This window comes from Gordionus sp. m RMFG-2023, chromosome 3, assembly GCF_954871325.1.
Source record: "Gordionus sp. m RMFG-2023 chromosome 3, tfGorSpeb1-WG-v2, whole genome shotgun sequence".
Taxonomy (NCBI): Eukaryota; Metazoa; Nematomorpha; class Gordioida; order Chordodea; family Parachordodidae; genus Gordionus; species Gordionus sp. m RMFG-2023.
Genome location: NC_088777.1, coordinates 46,867,906 through 46,888,689, shown reverse-complemented (window position 1 = coordinate 46,888,689; position 20,784 = coordinate 46,867,906). Strand labels below are relative to the sequence as shown.

At 28.5% G+C, this 20,784-nt stretch overlaps 1 protein-coding gene across 1 annotated transcript in view; it reads right to left on the bottom strand.

Annotated features, from left to right (window-relative positions):
• The window catches only part of LOC135927055 (serine-rich adhesin for platelets-like), a 29,560-nt gene extending 9,224 nt beyond the window's left edge, over positions 1-20,336 (bottom strand). The window contains 8 exon segments of the mRNA XM_065462992.1: positions 125-1,174; positions 1,375-3,421; positions 5,677-5,855; positions 6,423-6,524; positions 18,355-19,006; positions 19,008-19,685; positions 20,102-20,280; positions 20,333-20,336. Coding sequence (XP_065319064.1) covers positions 125-1,174; positions 1,375-3,421; positions 5,677-5,855; positions 6,423-6,524; positions 18,355-19,006; positions 19,008-19,685; positions 20,102-20,280; positions 20,333-20,336 — 4,891 coding nt within the window.
• Between the last annotated feature and the right edge of the window lie 448 nt (positions 20,337-20,784).

The following is a 20,784-nucleotide window of genomic DNA, read 5'->3' as shown; positions in this document are numbered from 1 at the left end:
GTGGTATCCGTAACAAATATATTCGTAGTAATAATATCACTAGTAGTTGTTATTGTGGCATCAGTGGTTAGTGTATTATCTAGGGTCGTTGTATTACGCGTTGTTGTTGTAATTCCAATATTACCTGTGGTAAATGTGGTATCATTCACAAGTGTGGCTGTTGTTATATCAATGGTAGTTTTTATTGACAAGGTATCAGTAGGTACGATTGTTGTGGAATCTGGGGATATGGTTGTTGTGCCAGTGGAATCAGAAGTATTAATAGTGAGATTAGAAATAAAAGGCGTACTATTAAGGCTAGATATTATTATTGTTGGAGTGGTGTTAGAAATATCTGGTATTAGATTAGATGTTGTATTAGTAGATATAGATGTTGTAGATTTGTTAAGCACGGTTGCTTTGATACCAGTAGTTAGAATAGTTGCTTTATCTGTAGTGAGCATTATATTTGTATTCTCAGTTGTTGTTATTATATCAGTAATGGGCGTAGATTTTATAGATTCAATATTAGGCGTGGTTGTTGTGCTGTCTGTAATACCTATGGTCTCTATTTTAGTAGTAAGTGTGGTTACGGTTGTTTCAGTACTAGGTGTGATTGTTAAGGCACTAGTAGTAGATGCATTTTTCGTGGTGTCCGTAACAAATATATTCGTAGTAATAATATCACTAGTAGTTGTTATTGTGGCATCAGTGGTTAGTATATTATCTAGGGTCGTTGTATTAGGCGTTGTTGTTGTAATTCCAATATTACCTGTGGTAAATGTGGTATCACTCACAGGTGTGGCTGTTGTTATATCAATGGTAGTTTTTTTTGACAAGGTGTCAGTAGGTGCGACTGTTGTGGAATCTGGGGATATGGTTATTGTGCCAGTGGAATCAGAAGTATTGATAGTGACATTAGGAATAAAAGGCGTACTATTAAGGCTAGATATTACTATTGTTGGAGTGGTGTTAGAAATATTTGGTATTAGATTACGGGTTGTATTAATAGATATAGAAGTTGTAGATTCGATAATCAAGGTTGCTGTGATACCAGTAGTTAGAATAGTTGCTTTATCTGTAGTGAGCATGTTATTTGTATTTTCAGTTATTGTTATTATATCAGTAATAGGCGTGAATTTTATAGATTCAATATTAGGCGTGGTTGATGTGCTGTCAGTAATACCTTTGCTCTCTAATTTTAGTAGTAAGTGTGGTTACGGTTGTTTCAGTACTAGGTGTAATTGTTAAGGCACTAGTATTAGATGCATTTTTCGTGGTATCCGTAACAAATATATTCGTAGTAATAATATCACTAGTAGTTGTTATTGTGGCATCAGTGGTTAGTGTATTATCTAGGGTCATTACGCGTTGTTGTTGTAATTCCAATATTACCTGTGGTAAATGTGGTATCATTCACAAGTGTGGCTGTTGTTATATCAATGGTAGTTTTTATTGACAAGGTATCAGTAGGTACGATTGTTGTGGAATCTGGGGATATGGTTGTTGTGCCAGTGGAATCAGAAGTATTAATAGTGAGATTAGAAATAAAAGGCGTACTATTAAGGCTAGATATTATTATTGTTGGAGTGGTGTTAGAAATATCTGGTATTAGATTACGGGTTGTATTAGTAGATATAGAAGTTGTAGATTCGGTTAGCAAGGTTGCTATGATACCAGTAGTTAGAATAGTTGCTTTATCTGTAGTGAGCATGTTATTTGTATTTTCAGTTATTGTTATTATATCAGTAATAGGCGTGAATTTTATAGATACAATATTAGGCGTGGTTGTTGTGCTGTCTGTAATACCTATGGTCTCTATTTTTTTAGTAAGTGTGGTTACGGTTGTTTCAGTACTAGGTGTAATTGTTAAGGCACTAGTATTAGATGCATTTTTCGTGGTATCCGTAACAAATATATTCGTAGTAATAATATCACTAGTAGTTGTTATTGTGGCATCAGTGGTTAGTGTATTATCTAGGGTCGTTGTATTACGCGTTGTTGTTGTAATTCCAATATTACCTGTGGTAAATGTGGTATCATTCACAAGTGTGGCTGTTGTTATATCAATGGTAGTTTTTATTGACAAGGTATCAGTAGGTACGATTGTTGTGGAATCTGGGGATATGGTTGTTGTGCCAGTGGAATCAGAAGTATTAATAGTGAGATTAGAAATAAAAGGCGTACTATTAAGGCTATATATTATTATTGTTGGAGTGGTGTTAGAAATATCTGGTATTAGATTAGATGTTGTATTAGTAGATATAGATGTTGTAGATTTGTTAAGCACGGTTGCTTTGATACCAGTAGTTAGAATAGTTGCTTTATCTGTAGTGAGCATTATATTTGTATTCTCAGTTGTTGTTATTATATCAGTAATGGGCGTAGATTTTATAGATTCAATATTAGGCGTAGTTGTTATGCTGTCAGTATTAGCTTTCGTAGCTGTTGTAGTAGTAAGTGTGGTTACGGTTGTTTCAGTACTAGGTATGATTGTTAAGGCACTAGTAGTAGATGCATTTTTCGTGGTATCCGTAACAAATATATTCGTAGTAATAATATCACTAGTAGTTGTTATTGTGGCATCAGTGGTTAGTGTATTATCTAGGGTCGTTGTATTAGGGGTGTTTGTTATAATTCCAATATTACCTGTGGTAAATGTGGTATCACTCACAGACGTGGCTGTTGTTATATCAATTGTAGTTTTAATTGACGGGGTATCATTAGATGGGATTGTTGTGGAATCAGAGAATATGGTTGTCCTGGCAGAGGAATTAGAAGTATTAATAATGAGATTAGGCCTAATAAAAGGTGTACTATTAATGCTAGATATTATTATTGTTGGAGTGGTTGTAAAAATATCTAATATGAGATTAGGGGTTGTATTATTAGATATAGATCTTGTAGATTTGTTAAGAATGGTTGCTGTGATACCAGTAGTTAGAATAGTTGCTTTATCTGTAGTGGGCATGATATTTGTAATTTCAGTTGTTTTTATGATATCAGTAATAAGCGTGGATGTTTTATTAGTAGTATTTTCATTAGTAGTTGTTATTGTTTCATCAGGGGTAAGTTTATTTTCTAGGGTAGGAGTATAAGGGGTTCTTGTTGTTAATCCAATATTACCTGTGCTAATTGTAGTATCAATCTCAGTTGTGTCTGTTGTTGTTTCAATGGTATCAGTAAGTGCGATTGTTGTTGAATCAGAAGATATTGTTGTCGTGGCAAAGGAATCAGAAATATTAATAATGTTAGGCCTAATAAAAGGTGTACTATTGATATTAATACTAGATATTGGAAGCATGTTTGTTGTGTTGTAAGAATTAAATGGGTTAGTATTGATCGTAACACTAAATGCCCTCTCAGTTATAAAGCTTGCTATTACCGGACTAGATGTAAATTCTATCGATCCAACAAATATTTGTCCTCGGTGGTTTGATTCCTTTAATAATTTTTAATTATTATGCTTTTATCATTCGAATTTTCCTGATCACATTATAAAATTTAATTCAATTAATATTAATTAATACATTATAAAATGTATCAGAGTTGAATCATAACCCTAACTCTCGTAATTGGTACCAAATTTTAACATCAAAACCTTCTTTAATAAACTTATAGGAACTGTAACCCTAACCTGAACCATTTTTTAAAATTTTATTCACTGGAGTCACTAAAATTTAATAATTTTATTTTATTATCTTTCAAAGTGGTTATATTTATTTTAGAGGGTTTATTTAATTCCTAAATTCTTATTTATAAAAAAAATTTGAAAAATTGATTAGAATAATTTAAATACTTCAGTGTTATAATAAGAATCGCTTTTTAAATTTTTAAGAATCATAAACAGACATAACCTTCCTTTGATATATGTTGAGGATACTTACAGGTGATCTATATGAAAAAAAATGTTAAGAGTTATGATAGCATCCAATTTGTAAAGCATCAAATAAAGTTTCAATTTATTTAGATTATTAAAAGGAAATGTTAGAAATCTAGCTAGGAAAAGTCTAACCACCCGATTTAGAAAGAGAATTGATATGAAAATTATATCGTGTGATTACATTCCGAAAAATAAAATCGAGTTAGCGATAGAATCTGAATTCAGATGAAAAATAGTAAATATAATAATCTATTATTGAGAAAAAAAATAAAGTCTATCATTTTAATTACATATGAAAAAAAAGGCTGTATAAAATTTAAAGAATCAATATAATTTGAATTTTCAAAATAAATAAATATTCTCTTGCAGCTTACCCAGTCAAGCTACAATATCTTTATTTTATTATTATTGCGAAAATAAAATAAATTTTTTTTATAAACAATCATTTTACGTAGAATAAGATTGGAGTTGGAGGTGATATAAAACATACTAAATAATAGGTGCCCATCATAATAGCCACTTTGAAGAGCCAATATTGATAACTTACTTGCTGAATTAGAGTTTAGAAGGATACTTTAGGCATTATTATAATTACTTTAATAAACATTTAAAAATTTTAGCATATAATTTCCAATAAGAAGCCATGAAAAATAATGCAAGGGGAATATTTTTTTCTAATCTTTGAGACCGAGCTCCACCCTTATTACCAAAAAATATGAAAATTTTAAAAGGTGAAATAAAATAAAAAGTAGCTGATTCATTTATTTTTAGCCTACTCTTTAAAGTAGTGTTGTTAATTGGCCTGATTTGGTCGATTTTTAAAAACTGCCCGATTAAGATTTTGGCTTAAATAATATTATGTATGCTTGGAGATCATAATTGGGAGAAAGATTTTGACCTCTATTTACCAAATCTCCAGGCTTACATGATGTTTATCTTATTCGAGCAGTTTTTAAAAATCTACTCTAATCGGGGTTTTTATTAACACTATCTAAGAGAATTTTTTAATTTATCGTTTTAGTTTTTATATACAAGAATAAAAAATAGAAATAATAATATTTTTGATGATACGGAGTGTCTGGATTGTTTTATTTTTTAATTAGAGGGCTTTGCGCTTGCTGACGATGTTTTCCCAGTAAAACATAAATATAATATTTAAAAAAATATTAAATAGTAATAATCATGAAAATACGAAGAACGTTTTATATATGGTAGATGAGAGACAAGGGTGCAACGGCAACCGGAGTAAACCCCCAAATGCTAATAATATTTAACTGTTTCAGCGAAATAACTCAAATTTTGTCAGAAAATAAATTTTTTTTGTTAGAAATATTTATATGTTTTACTAAATTGGTATTCTATAATTAAAAGATATTTGGGCAAAAAACAGTTTTGTTTGGTTAATTTTGTCAAATTTAATGTAAATTTTCTTTTAGAAATCACTAAAAATAACATAAATAATTATTTAAAAATTTTATGAGAGTTTATCTATTGACTATCATATGACATATTAAAAGTAGTCCCAAATTTCTATCTCCCCTAATAATATTTCCCCCCGGATTTATTGCCACCTCATTTTGAGTATGGGGTCAGTTGGCGAAATTATCACCACTCACATATTAAGGACTAGACCCTCAACCTATGAAAGATCGAGCTTGGAGGTTTTTATTACAGCCGGATTATGAGTCTATCATAGAGTATATGAAGATTTTTTTTATTTATATCCTATATTTTTTATATATTATTTCAAATTGTAAAAATATTTGATCATATGACCCCAGTTTCTCCTAGCATATGATATGAATAATCGTTACCTGAAGTTTTATGGGCGTGGTCGGTCCTCCTGGACCATTTCTAATAGCAAACTTGTAGAAAATATATCGCCTAAAGGTAGATATTCTCGTTATACTGATTGTTAAACCATCTGAGCTAAAGTATGAATCTGCCCCAAGGGCCAAATTGTTTGCTCGATAACCTCGGTCTGTTACAATTTCTAAAAAATATTAAATATTATTAATTACCATATTAATTAACATGAGACTAAGCATACAGATTACTATTTAATTTCCATATATTCAATATAAAATGCTATTAGAATTAAATGGCTTATTTTTAGAGTTAATTTTTTTATTTAAAGTCTATATTGCATTTGGAATCCAACATATATTTAACCAAAATTTGATTCTATTAAATGATAATAAACATAAAATATCCTATGTGTTTTAAATCAATTTAGTAAAAAATATTTTGGGGTTAGTCCAAAGTTTTGTTAAAAACATCAGAAAGTTTTAAAAGCAAGAGTTTTATAATTTTATTAAAATCATATGTTTTTTTTTAAATTTTTATTTAAAAAATGCTTATTTCTAATTTATCGACAAAGTTTCAAAGGTTTACGAATCAATTTTTATGATATTTTGGACACAGCCTCAAATAAAGTAAAATATAATCTATATTTTTAATTTCGTCATCAAAAAAGAGGTTTATAAAGAGGGAATAGAGCCAGGGAAATCTTTAGCTGAAAAGAAAAATCATAAATTAAAATGACATTTTTTTTTCATACCTATTATCGTGCTTCCATAAATACCTATATTTATATCCAAGTTGCAAGTCGCTTCAGTTATATATTTTGCAATTAAGAAAAGAGTAGATCCATCTAGATCACCTTTTTTTGCCCCGTAAAATAATATATAATTATGCAATTTACTGTAAAGAAGTAAAATATAATGTTTAAATTCCTCATGATCTTAACAAGCTACATCAAAAACTGATTTACACTCTAATAATTTTTTTTAGATATAAATTTTTAAGGAGAGTTACACTTTAATACATAGTTGCTTTTAAACTAAATTAACTCCCCAAGAGATGTAGAGAATTTAAAAAAAAAATAAAAAAAGGATATCCCAATTTTTGAATATTAATTTAATATATCCTGGTTATACTATGGAATGAAATTATAACATTAATTAATTATATTATGCAATGATTCTATAAAGGTTTATTACGCATAATAAATCCGAATTTTTTCGGGTGTGTAGATTCTGATCGTTCTAATTGTGTGCCTTGCTTTATTAAGCAATTTTGTAGTGGTTTTCTACCGAAAGAAGGAACTAGAAGTGGATAAATTTATAAAATCATAATAATATAAGCATAACAAAGCATAACATAATAGTAAGACTTTTATAATTTGGGCTGAGATCGAGAAAAAGAATTCTGACCAAAATTAGCGTTTCTTTAATTATAATATTAATATCTTTAGAAGTAAAATTTTTCTCACATTTGAAAGTAGGCGGATGCCCAATTTTTTAAGGTATACATTCTGGTAATAATATATTATTATGGTTTCATAAATTAGTCACCTACATTTTTAGAGTAGATAAATGCTCAATGTCATTTGATAATAATTCAGAAGATATTTTTGGGTCAAAATAAGCTTCAAATTATGGGGGTGTCTCAGTTATCGATACTTAGAAAATTGGACTAGTTTTAAAGTTTAATAATCATTATTTTCCTAAAAACAAATTTTTATATAATTGGTAAAAAATAATAATTTGATAATGCTAAATAAATTATAGGAGAATTTTCCATTTGAGAGGCTTTTATTTAGGAAATCGTTTATATTAATGAAATAATTATGATAATAGACAATAACTAACAATTAGAATTTATATAATGTGAAATGTAAAGCTAATTATTTAATTTCCATTTTCAGTACTTAATGAAATAATTATGATAATAGACAATAACTAACAATTAGAATTTATATAATGTGAAATGTAAAGCTAATTATTTAATTTCCATTTTCAGTACTTATTTACTTATATCGTGAATATAAATAATAAAAAAAAATGTACTTTAGAGTATCAGTAGAAGAGAAATTTATGCACTGATATCTTAACCTAAATGGTTTACTTATATATTATAAATTTATATCCATATCTCATCACTTTGAAATTTAGGGTCTGAGGTCCTTTTTTCTCCTAGAGATGGGAAAGAAATTAATTTTATTGCCAGAGTAGCTTCTTTTTTTTTTTTTATCTCGTGCTAAAAAATGGGCTGAAAAATTTATAAAATCAATGACTTTCATTTGGCTGAATAATATAAAATATCCAGAATAATTGATTTTAGAGAAGCAAAATAAGGAGATTTCGGTAGAATTTATTTTTGTTTGATTAAATTAACTTATCTTTAAATCCCCCCCCCTTCCCTTGCCCCAGCTTTACCTTTCTCTCCTTAAAAACTTAAAATATCTTCTTTAGCATATTATATTTGAGAGAATTTCATTGATTTTAGTTGAATTAATTTTTTGCAGTATTATTAAAGTTTTGATATTTTTAAGCTTGCTCTCAATGATATCTTCCTTCTATCAAAATTAAATTTTAGCATAATATAATTCTTAATTTGGCAAGATTTTTTTTTATAGGGTCAGGAATTTGATATTAGAAGTTGAATCCCCCACTCAGATCTAACAGATAATTTCCTTCGAGTAAAATATAAACACCGATATGGGGTCTTTATTTAATTTTTTTTCCCATTAACCATTTGTTTGAATGGAGCTATCGTTTAACATTAGAAAAAAAATATTTAAAGATCGTATTATCATTTTTTTAAAAATAATGTGCCATTCATTATTTAACTCTCCATTTATTTTATCTAACTAAAAAAAAATTCAAGTAAAGGTTCTAAGAAAAAACATAAATAGAAGTCGAGATATTAGTTTTAGAATGGGCAATTTTACCAAATTTTTAAATATTATTATAAATTTTTTTAATTATATTTTCGTCATCAAAATGTCTGGGGAAATTAACCGCGAATCGCTTTATTCGATTGGCCACCAATAGACCATGAAGGGATAAAAAATTTTATGGTGAGACCTTCCATTTTGTTTAAAATTTAAGTAATTTATAGGATTTAAAATCTTCTATACCTTGCTGTGCTGAAACGTTTTCGGTGTTCGTTAACCATATCACTGATATAACGAGCGTTAAAATCTAAAATTGAAAATTGAAAATTATGGCTTATATTATTTTTGAAAAAAAAATATAGAAAACAATTTAAAGGTTTTCTAAAAATACTAAAAATGTCAAATGACTTAAAATCATACTTTATATTCAACTACATATCTACTTTGGAAATAGATTTCTTCTACCTAGTTAGATATATCAAAATTATCCTATTAACATTGCTCAAAAATCACAATAAATGAATTTATTAACATTTTAAAAGCGTTTTATATACAACCTTAAAGAAGTAAACTAAGAAGACTTACCCCAAAAACTAACAAAATAGTGATACTAAAATAATAAAATTAGAATATATAATGACTAACCCTTTCATCCATGATCATCTTAAGATGATTGAATAATATTAGTTATGTATGCTAAAATAATATAGGGAGAATTATTTAAACTGATATATCTAGCGAAATATTTTTTTATAATAGCAAAAAAATTAAAAAAAAATGTCAGCACTAAATAAAATAACGATTTAACCCATAATTTTTTGTGGGTTAATTTCTTTCCAAGGCGTTAATTTTTTTTTTAAAAAAAGTCAAAATTTATAAAAAATATTTTATTTTTATTACTGTGAATAAACAGCATAGATAATTATTAGGTTATTTCCTATAAACAATTTTGTCATATTATTTAATCACTGTAAACCGATATTTCTAACCTATAAAATAAATTTAAAATATTCACTTTTTATTAATACCTAAATTATAATTTAAAAATATTTATTATAAAGATACATCGAAAATGATTTATTTCCCTATGATATAAATATTAGTAGAGTGTAATGTGATTCTAAGAATTTCACCCTCCACTCTCAACATCTCTCAAAATGCTCGGAAATATTCATAAAATTAATGTGGTTTTTTATTTATGGTTCTCATTTCTAAATCGAGATGTATAATTTCTCTTGTTTTTTTCTTCTAAATAAACATATTTGTGATATCTTACTATATTTCTCTAGCCTTTAATATTTCTATATTTTCATAATATTATCATTATTAATTATCATTAAATAAAACGCCAGTGAAGGCGCCTTATTTTTTATATTGAATTACGAGAGATACAAGAATTCAAATGCCAAATAAAAAATTCTCACTAGGGGACGTTATTTTTGAAAAGTATATTCATGTTATATTATAAAATATATGTTATTTATATTATTTTAACGTATTTAAGTTTTATGATGTAACGAATAAATTCAATTTCACTATGAATTACAATAAAACATTTCACCAAAGAATCGAAAGTTTTTATATATTAGACAGAAAAATACAAATCGAAATTTTTAAATATAGTTATGGTTCCTTTTTGGGAACACCTTTGTTAAATTTAGGATTTTTAATTTTATTTAACATAGTTGTTATATTTTTGTTTTGAATTTTCATAAAAATATAATGGTGCAATGGTTGGTTAATTACTTTAGAAAGATTAAATAATTTCTCGATTTCTTACCTACATACATATATAATTATTATATAAATTTAGTATATCTGTCACCATAACAATATTTTTATATATTAGGGAAATTGCTATAATTCTTGAACAACTATATAAAATCTTAAACACCTATATTATTTTATTCTTCAACATTTATATATAAAAATATATATCTTAAAATGGGAAATAATAATCATATAGTAAAAAAACAATTAACTTTTTTTTTTTATTATGAAATGGCGAAACTAAATTTATTTAAAAACATAAATAGACCTCTATATTTTTTGTCTAATAAATAAAACGAAAATGTGAATATACCACCCTTCTCCACTTTAACTTGGATACCTCTCATCATATTCGGGTAGTATATCGTATTTCCAGGTTCTGTCCTCACCCTCAAGAATATTCCACAGATGGTCTCGATGTTGAAGAATTTATTTATAGCATATGGAGGAATAAACATAATAACCGATATAAAAAGTAATTATTAATTTCTTAGAAAATAGAAGATGGCAGAAATATATAAAAGAGCGCAACAATTTGCGTCAAAAAAATATTTTATTAGATTGAATAGCGAATCACCAGAAACCTTCTGATGGACTATTTAAAGAAAATAAAGGCATTAGCTTAGAGATGCAAATTTGAAAAAAAATAAATATAAAAATATGTTTTAGGGATCAATTTATTTCTGTATTTCCATGGAAGTTTTAGAAAGACTAAAATATTAGATAACGCTTCTCCAATCGTGCCTGTAATTCAAAAGGATGGATTCCTTACGAATTTCTGGTAACTTTCAATAGATGGTTAGCAAATATTTTTATTGATCAATATTCTACACTCAGAATAAATGAATAAGTTGTCATACTACTAATGAATCAAAATATACAATAATTCGATTTATCAGATTGGCACTTTCAAATTAGATGAGGAGGCAAAAATATTGTTAGTGATCAACATGCCAATTGAACTTTATGGTTTCGCGTGACTTCTATTCGGATAGCTTTAACGCCAGCCATTTTTAAATAAGCAATGGATTCTTATACTTCACGGCGTAGTGGTATATTTATACGCTATATTAATTTATAGGGAATGTTGACAAACGATTTCTGATAAATATTAAAAACTTTAGAAATAAACGGTATCAAGTTAATGCAATTTTATTTAAAGAAAACCCTAGGTTATACAATTAATTAAGAGGGAATCACAACAACAAATAAGAATGTGAATAAATTTTAGATGCACCGTTCTCAAAAAATGTCAAAGAATTACAAGCTTTTATCGGTATAATGAATTATAATCAAAAGTTTATAAACAATTTATCCACTATTGCCGCTCCTTACATATGCTTTTAAGGGATGAAATTGCAGTCAGATAGAGAGTGAGCATTTGACAATCATATTTAGAATAACTAAATTTAAACAATATCTATTGGTAATCATTTTGCTATAAACACTGATAATAAAACACTTACATAATCACTTAATTCACATTAATAAAATAACAGATATGTCGTCAAGGATGGTCACTACTACTGGCAAATTATGATTATGGGTTGTAGGAACGAAAAAAAGCAATGCGGATATGCCTTCTCGTTTCCCCAATCGATGGTAAATCACCTTGAGAATTAAATATTAATTTAATAGTAGCGGATGCCCCACAGTTTATCTCAGCGTTAGATTTGAAATCACATACCATCATATGTTCTCCATTCGTTACACTACAACTGGTTGGCAGAAAGTAATAGATGAAGATGTTAAACCATTTTTCAGGGCCAAAAGAACTCACGATGTAGGCAGGGTATATATTATGGGTAGTGTTGTTAAACGTCTCGATTTGAGCCGATTTTTAAAAACCGCTAACTCAATATTTTATCTAGAAAAATATAAGTCAAGCCTGAAGATTTTGCTCATAGATGGCTCAAAGGTCTAGATATCTATTAGCAAAATCTGGAGCCTTAGACAATATTTCTTTAGCTAAAATATTGAGTTATCCATTTTTAAAAATCGACTCAAAATGAGCCGTTTAACAATACTAATTATGGGGATTAAAAACCATAATGCCGAAAGATCTATAAGTAAATATTTTTATTTTTTTACAAATGTCCCAAAACATAATTATTATCCATGAAAACTAATATTATAGCAGACATTTAATTACATGGTAAAAATTGTAAATTATGTCAAATATATAACCCTGGTAGTAAAACGATGATAGGGCAATGGCCCTCCCAAATAAACTATGGGGACGAATTGATTTAGATTTTGCCGGACCAATTAATGGAGATATATATTTAGTAATAATAAATGGTTCTAGTAAATGGTCTGACAAAACATCGTCTACCTATAATTTTATGTAAGTAAGAAATGTATCGTGAAGACTCTTTGCCATTTTTGTTACGATAATGTGTCCCTATTTAAAAGTAGAGAATTTGATATATTTTGCAAACAATTAGTAATTAAAAATGTGTATATTGCTTCTTCCGCCATTAAATGGAGAGGAAGAGCACTTAGTACAAACTTTTAAGAGCTTAGGTAGGAAAAAAACAGATTATGATGGAATACAAGATTTTCACAAATATTTATTAAACATTGCTTTTAAGAGCTTTTGAAAAAAAACAGATTATGATAGAATACAAGATTTTCACAAATATTCATTAAACATTGCTCTAGTTAAATTATACTTAAAAATTTAATCCATAGGACTCTAGATGTTGGTGAAACATTTATTCTCATCCATACCAGCTCCAGTAACAAGGTTTTTTTTAATATAAATGGAAAAATATATGCAAAAGATTTTTAAAATATACCTGGATACCAGGTTTCATTACTAAAAGAAAAGGGTCAATGACGTTTTTAGCTAAAACAAGATTAGGTTTATAGAGAAGGCATATTAACTATTTGAAAAATAGGTTCGACAAATCCCATTTAAATTATACTAGGGAGGAAGGAGAAATAGATGAGATGCAAACTATATCACTAACCAAAGACATTATAATTGATAAAATTATACCTATTCCAACCTCGATAGCCAAAGACACATCAGAAAACACTATAAATATAAAAACAGAATATTATGAACCGACCTGCTATGAGAAACGAAAATACATTTAGTTCGCCAATAATAGAAAAGCGAAATCCAAAATGGATAAGAAAACAATTTATCCCGTATAAGATCAAGAGATAAAAAATAGTGAGAATATATGTGATAGTATGGAAGGGTTAATTTGGTAATTTAAATAGTCAAAATAAATATTTTAAATTATCCTTGTAAGTTTTGTTAAATTGGTTATTAAATTAGTTGTATTATATATATATATATATTATAATTAGTTATTTGTGAAAACATTACGTGTTCGATGTATTAAATATTAAAAATCAAAAATAGTTCATTAGTAGATCCCTTTCATGTTTTTTTGTTCAATAATAGTTGTTTGGATAGATAAAACGGAATGTACTAATTAAATTGTAACCTTTCTTTATTTTGAAGTTTGTAACTAAGTTGGAACCACTTATTGACTTTAACCAATTTGATACCAACTCAGCGAACTCTACCATACATTTATATAGATGTGAATTTAAAAGATTTTTTATTAAAATTAAGAAAAGAAATATTCACTCCACAACACTGAAATAGAATTGATTTTTTCTTAAAAGACATTAGTAGACGCAGTTATGATATCTATGTGAGAATCGATTTGAACAAATTAAGAACCAAAAGTCTAAATTTTGATTTCTTTTACGAAAAATAATTCCTTGATTGACTGGATGCCATTACTCAAATATTGTAAAATTTTTGCAATTATTTTGACGGACAATGATACATTGAATATTAATGTTATTAATAACCTAGTATATATATATATATATATACATATATGTCGTATTGGGATTCGGAATCTCTTGAGTTTAAATCCTTTACCGAGAGCGATTTAAAAAGTTTTAAAGTTCGATTTAACCGGAAATGTATTCTAGCATGGGTAGAGTACCCAAACTGTAAATTTCAAACAATTTTGCCATGAACTTTAGAACTACTTCTAATTTATATTAATTTTTATATGGTTTTTTTTCATATAAATTAAAAAAATACTAAAATGTCTATCGCTGAAATTGGCTGAAATTTATAGGGTAAATACTCTACACATGCTGGAATACAATTCTTGTAAAATCAGATTTTTAAAATCCAAAAATCGCCCTTAGTAAATGATTTAAAATTGAGAGATTCCGAATCCCCACGGATTCTGAAACCCTATACGACATATATATATATGATATTTTAAATTTAAAGTCAATATCTAAGCGTAGCCTATACGAAATGTCTCGAGGGCTGATACTTATCAAGATGTAGAAAAGTATAATAAAAAAATTATAATTTTATAAATACGTCACTTCAAAAATATTGATGACCATTTTTTTTTATATTTTGTCAATTCTTAGCTTAATTTATTTTGGAGGCCATTTTAGATTTTGAACCAATTAGAAAAACTAATGAAAAAATTACATAATAACTCTTATATTTATGTTTAATACTCAGAACTTGTGGAACTCAAAGATTTTAAAACCCGAGTAAAAAAAAATAACGATCATTTAATTCTTATCTATATTTTTTTCGATAGCTTAATAATTTAGCTTGATATATGTAGTTGTTGAATTAGCTAATTTTATATTAAAACATTTTTAAAGATATAACCTTTTTAAAGATCGGGGCCCTTTAAACCTCCAAACTTCGAATGACGTAGTTTTTTAAAAATATTTTACAATTTTAAGTCGCAAACGCTCTCTCATTTAATAGTTTTCTTAACTGGAATTAAAATAAAACAAACCCTAACATATATATATATTAAATATTTTTTATACAATATCAAACATTAAAGGAGACCAAGTCAGTTATGTTAAAACTTGCCAATATGTTTTTTTTAATACTATTTTTTAGACCGATTGTTCACCAAATAAATCAGGGTCTTAAATATAAATTTAATTTAGTCAACCTTTCGCCGTTTATTAAGATGATATCTTCTCAAATAAACCATGAAGCTTCATATCTTCTAAGCCCTTTCCAACTCGGTGTGGGTCACAGGTAGTTGTAAAGTTATTGTACATTTAACTAGAATACATTTAGAAAATCAGCCTACCAATAAGTCTCTAGTCAAAATTAACTTCTCTAATGCCTATAATACACTTTCTCGGAATTCGTACTCTTTAACCCCACTATGCTAAATTTTTTCATTCTTGTTAACATTTAACTTCTCTGTCTATATTAAAAAATTCCATCCATTGAGGGCATCAACAGGGAGATTCTCTTGAATCCAACGTCATCGTTAAATCCATTAACTCGACGTGTTCAATATCCTTGCATGCCTGGTATATTGATAATGGTATCCTTGGTGGATGTTAATAAAACAGTAATTTAATCAAGGAGGCTGGGACTGCTATTGGTCTCTCTATCAACCCCGAGAAATCCGAATTCATTTCTCAAATCAATTATACCTAATTCACGCAACTTCAAACTGACCACCATAGAAGAACTAAATCATTTAGATGCTCCTGTTTGAAGATTACCTCAGCAATATCTTCCTTCCTTCCTTCCATTCTTGATATGGTTTTTGAGTTGGCGGTAATCCTTCTTCCCTCCCATAAAGCCTTTTTCCTCTTGAATTTTTTCAAAAATATTCCTCGTATCCTATGCGCTTCGATCAACTCCTATTTTTAAATATCCCATACCTCTAAGTGTTTATGAAAACGGGATTAAAGTCCTAATCAAAATATTCTAAACCGTAAATTTGATGAAATAGCGTGGGCTCAAGCCACTTTTCCCACCAAGAAGGGTGAACTCCTTCCGATCTTAAACCCATTTGATAAAACATTCTATTATCAAGTAGAAATCACGAATTATCGCTGATCACCAACTTCCAGAAACGAATAGGCAGAAGGACTGGGATGGGTTTATTATTGCAAGCTGCGTTGAATCACTTCTTTCCAGAATGCAATTATCTGACCGTCCATTATTTTCCTCGCTGCTTAGGATCTGGCCATGAGTTCCTCGAAGCCATTCCCTCAGTTAATTTACAATTACAACTAAACTAAAATTCAGTCTCGCCATTGGTATTTGTTTAAACTGCCTAACTACCCACACTTGTTTTGGTTGCAGTTTTGCCTTCGAGAGTAATAGAAGACACAGCCTCTCCATAATCATTCTTGTAAATGTCAAATTGTTAGACATAATTTATAATCCGAGCTCAAATTCCATTTATCTTGAACCTTGTTTTTCAGATTTGATGGGAAACGTCCTGATGGGGTTGCTCAAATTCTTTGGAAGCGAGATTAATTCCTGGTCTGGGATTACTCGTTCATTGATACTTTGGCTCCTTCCAATTAAACACTTAACATTCTTGAGAAAAGGGAGCTATTAAAAATAGTTAAAAATTCTGAAATATCACATAATACATATAAATTCCCATTATTTTCTCCACCTTAACAACCTTTGGGAATCACGCATTATCCTTTTTCAAGGAACTTGGCTCCCAAATTTTAAACTTATGGATGAACCTCGCGAAGGCTTTTTCTTGAGACAAAGACTTGCTATAGCTATTCACAAGGCTAATTATATTAGCTTCATCCCACAAGATGATTATCTTTAACATTATGTTGTGCGTGTGGGGTAAATATATTTACTTTTATTTTTTAAAATTATGAGACTATGTGAAATTTAGTGTTTTTAATGGTTAGTTTAATATATTTGTGATATTGATTTGATGTATGATATAATAAATATAATTATTAGCTAGAACTGAATTAGTTTTGTAAAGGATCAAAATTATAAAAAATCAGTAGTTTTTCAAAAATTTATAAAATTATCAAAATTTAATATTTAAATTAGACAACGTTTATATATTATTTTTGAACAGATAATTTTTGTCAAAAATTAATTTACAAAAAATAATGGTCTCATCCTTGATTATCTAAAATTGCTTATTGAAGTCTTTTTATGTATAAAAATTATATAATTTATAAATATTTTGGAAGTAATTAATAGATTTACATCTTTATAGTTTGTCCTAAAACTAAATTTAAAAAAAATAAGACAAGCACAACTTGTTAGGTTTCTTACTTTAGAATTTACATTTTGTTGCTTAATCTTATATTAAATAATATATTTTGATTGAGCATTTCATTGATATAAAATTATCTGTATTTTTTTGTAAAAATCTTTTATACAAAAAAAAATTGGGAAATAAAGTTAGTTTATTTTATTTTGAGATAAAATAGATATGTTTTTATATTTAGATACAATATAAGAGGGAGGGGTGAGTTATGCCATGTATGTTTAAAGAACTAAGAGGGATAAGGGAATGTCCCAAAGAAACACTTGCAATTCAGGGACTCGTTTTATATTTGAATTTACAAATTCATTTATCAAATTTTTACTATATTTATAAAATAATATAACTAAATTAACATCTAAAAAATCATAAGCATTTACTACAAATAAACGTTCTAAATCATAAAGGGTTTCATCTAAATTAAAATATAATAATTGTATAATTTAAATAGAACAAATAATTATCAAGTTTTTTTTTGAAATAACAATAATCATGTGTAGATTTCTAGACACAGCCCCCCAAAAAACCATTTTTAAGTTCAATATTTGTAATACTCAACTATTTAATAAATGGACAATAATTTTTATTTAATTATAATTCAAAATTTTGTCAAAAATTTGTTGGAATAGAAAATTTAAATTGAACATCTCCGAAATTTTTTCAAGTTATATAAAAAGAAATATAACATCTCGATTTATTATTATATACACATTGGTAAAAATAATTTTACAAATTATTCAGATTAATTCTGGTACTGGCCTAAATAACCGCAAGTATGGTGCAAGGATTTTTTATTAAAAAAAATTATGGAGTAAAATAAATCAGGATGCAATTTTTATAATTTAATAATTGATATTCGACTAATAAAAAAAAATCAAATTACTTTCCTATTAGTAAACTATTTTTTCATGGCTTAGTATTAATAGCTAATGTGATAGCGATAGTAGAACTGATGCCTGGAGTATAGGTAATAGATATGGGTGCATTTATAGGTATAGTTGTATTGTTACTAGCAATTGTGATTGTGACCATGTTATTAGTTGTAGTAGTTGTGATTGTAAAAGTGGCAGAAATTGGATTTGTATTAGTAGTGGAAGTGGTTGTGGTAGTATCACTAATAGGCATGGTTGTATTTGCAGACTTCATAGATGTTATAATAGCATTAGTAGTGGGAAAGATTGTTGTAGTATAAGTAGTAGTAGCAGGAGCTATTGTTGTAGTAGCTAGAGTGGCTGTAGTGGTAGCTGGAGCTACTGTAGTGGTAAATGGAGCTACTGTATTGGTAATTGGTGCTACTGTATTAGTAGTTGGAGCTACTGTAGTGGTAGCTGGAGCTACTGTAGTGGTAGCTGGAGCTACTGTAGTGGTAGCTGGAGCTACTGTAGTGGTAGCTGGAGCTACTGTAGTGGTAGATGGAGCTACAGAAGTATTAGCTGGAGCTACAGTAGTATTAGCTGGAGCTACTGTAGTGGTAGCTGGAGCTACTGTAGTGGTATATGGAGCTACAGAAGTATTAGCTGGAGCTACAGTAGTATTAGCTGGAGCTACAGTAGTATTAGCTGGAGCTACAGTAGTGGTAGCTGGAGCTGTAGTAGTAGCTGGTAGTGGTAGCTGGAGCTACTGTAGTGGTAGCTGGAGCTACTGTAGTGGTAGCTGGAGCTACTGTAGTGGTAGCTGGAGCTACTGTAGTGGTAGCTGGAGCTACTGTAGTGGTAGCTGGAGCTACTGTAGTGGTAGCTGGAGCTACTGTAGTGGTAGCTGGAGCTACTGTAGTGGTAGCTGGAGCTATTGTAGTGGTAGCTGGAGCTACTGTAGTGGTAGCTGGAGCTACTGTAGTGGTAGCTGGAGCTACTGTAGTGGTAGTTGGAGCTACTGTAGTGGTAGTTGGAGCTACTGTAGTGGGAGCTGGAGCTACTGTAGTGGTAGCTGGAGCTATTGTAGTGGCTGGAGCTACTGTAGTGGCTACCATAGTTGTAGTTGGAAATATTGTTATAGTAGTAGGTATTTTAGTAGTAATTGCCAAAATCGTAGTTATAACACTTGTAGGTATAGTTGTAATAGTATCAGTAGTCGGTGAAGTTGTAATAGTAGTTGGGATGCTTGAAGTAATATTAGTATGAAGCGGAGTAGTTATAGTTTCACTAGTTGATAAAGTTGTAGTAAAAGTAGTGATTTTGGTTGTAGTTGATGAAATTCTATCTGTGGTTGTTTCATTTGCAATAGGCGGTACTGATGTAAATTCTATAGTTCCAATTAATATTTTCCCTGATAATTTGGCTACCTTAATTTTTTTAAATATAATTAGAATTATATATTTATTTTATTCATGTACGAATTAGATTTACATTTATATTTCCTTTCCTTATTTTAATATTATTTTCAACTTATTTTTTCAAATTCACATTGAATTTATTTAATAAATATTTTTCTGTCCATATCCAAGCTATACTAAGCTTCAATATTTAATTAAGAAATATAAATCATACATTATATAAAAGGTGAAGTAATAAAGATAACTAATTGCTTATAAAATTAATTTAAATTTTCTAAACCCTGGCCCCGCCCAATTTTTATTTAGTTATAAACAGCCGTGCTCAGGACAGACCTATTACTAATATAATATATAGATAGCGTTAAAAAAGATGAATGAAAATATGATTTATTTATTTATTTATTTTAAATTAATATTTTTTTTACCTGTAGTTTTATAGGAATAACTGGACCCCCTGGACCATTTCTAATTGAAAACTTGTAAAAAACATAGTCCCCATGGTCAGATATTTTTGTTATACTGATTGTTAAGCCACCTTTCCTAAATAATGAATCTACTCCACTTGCCAAATTAGGGGCTTGATATATTTTCGGTAATATGATTTCTGAAAAATTGTAAATGTATTTAGAATATATTTATTATCTATATTATAGCACTCATAGGCGTTGTCAAACGGTGGGAAAGTTGAATTTTACTCTCACACCATCGAAAATTTGCCTGTTCTCGCAAATATAATTTTAAGCTAACCCCTCCCCACCCCCCCCCCCCTCAATGTATACAATGATATTACTATAAACAATAAAAGAAATAAAGAAGTTGATAATTTTTTTTAAAATAATTATTATAAATCAAAATTTTTAGACATTTTTATTAAAAAAAATTAGTGAAAACGGAAAATTATATAAAAATATAATATAACCAAAGGAAGTAAATAGAACTAAAAACCTTTAATAAAATTTATGCCGGAAAACCACCCTCTTATAGCCCCTCATGGGAAAATTCTGAATATATTTATGATATTGGGTTTGTTAAAGCCCGATTTGGGTCTATTTTTAAAAACGACCCTATTAATATTTTATTTAAAATATCATTCTGTAAGCCTGGAGAT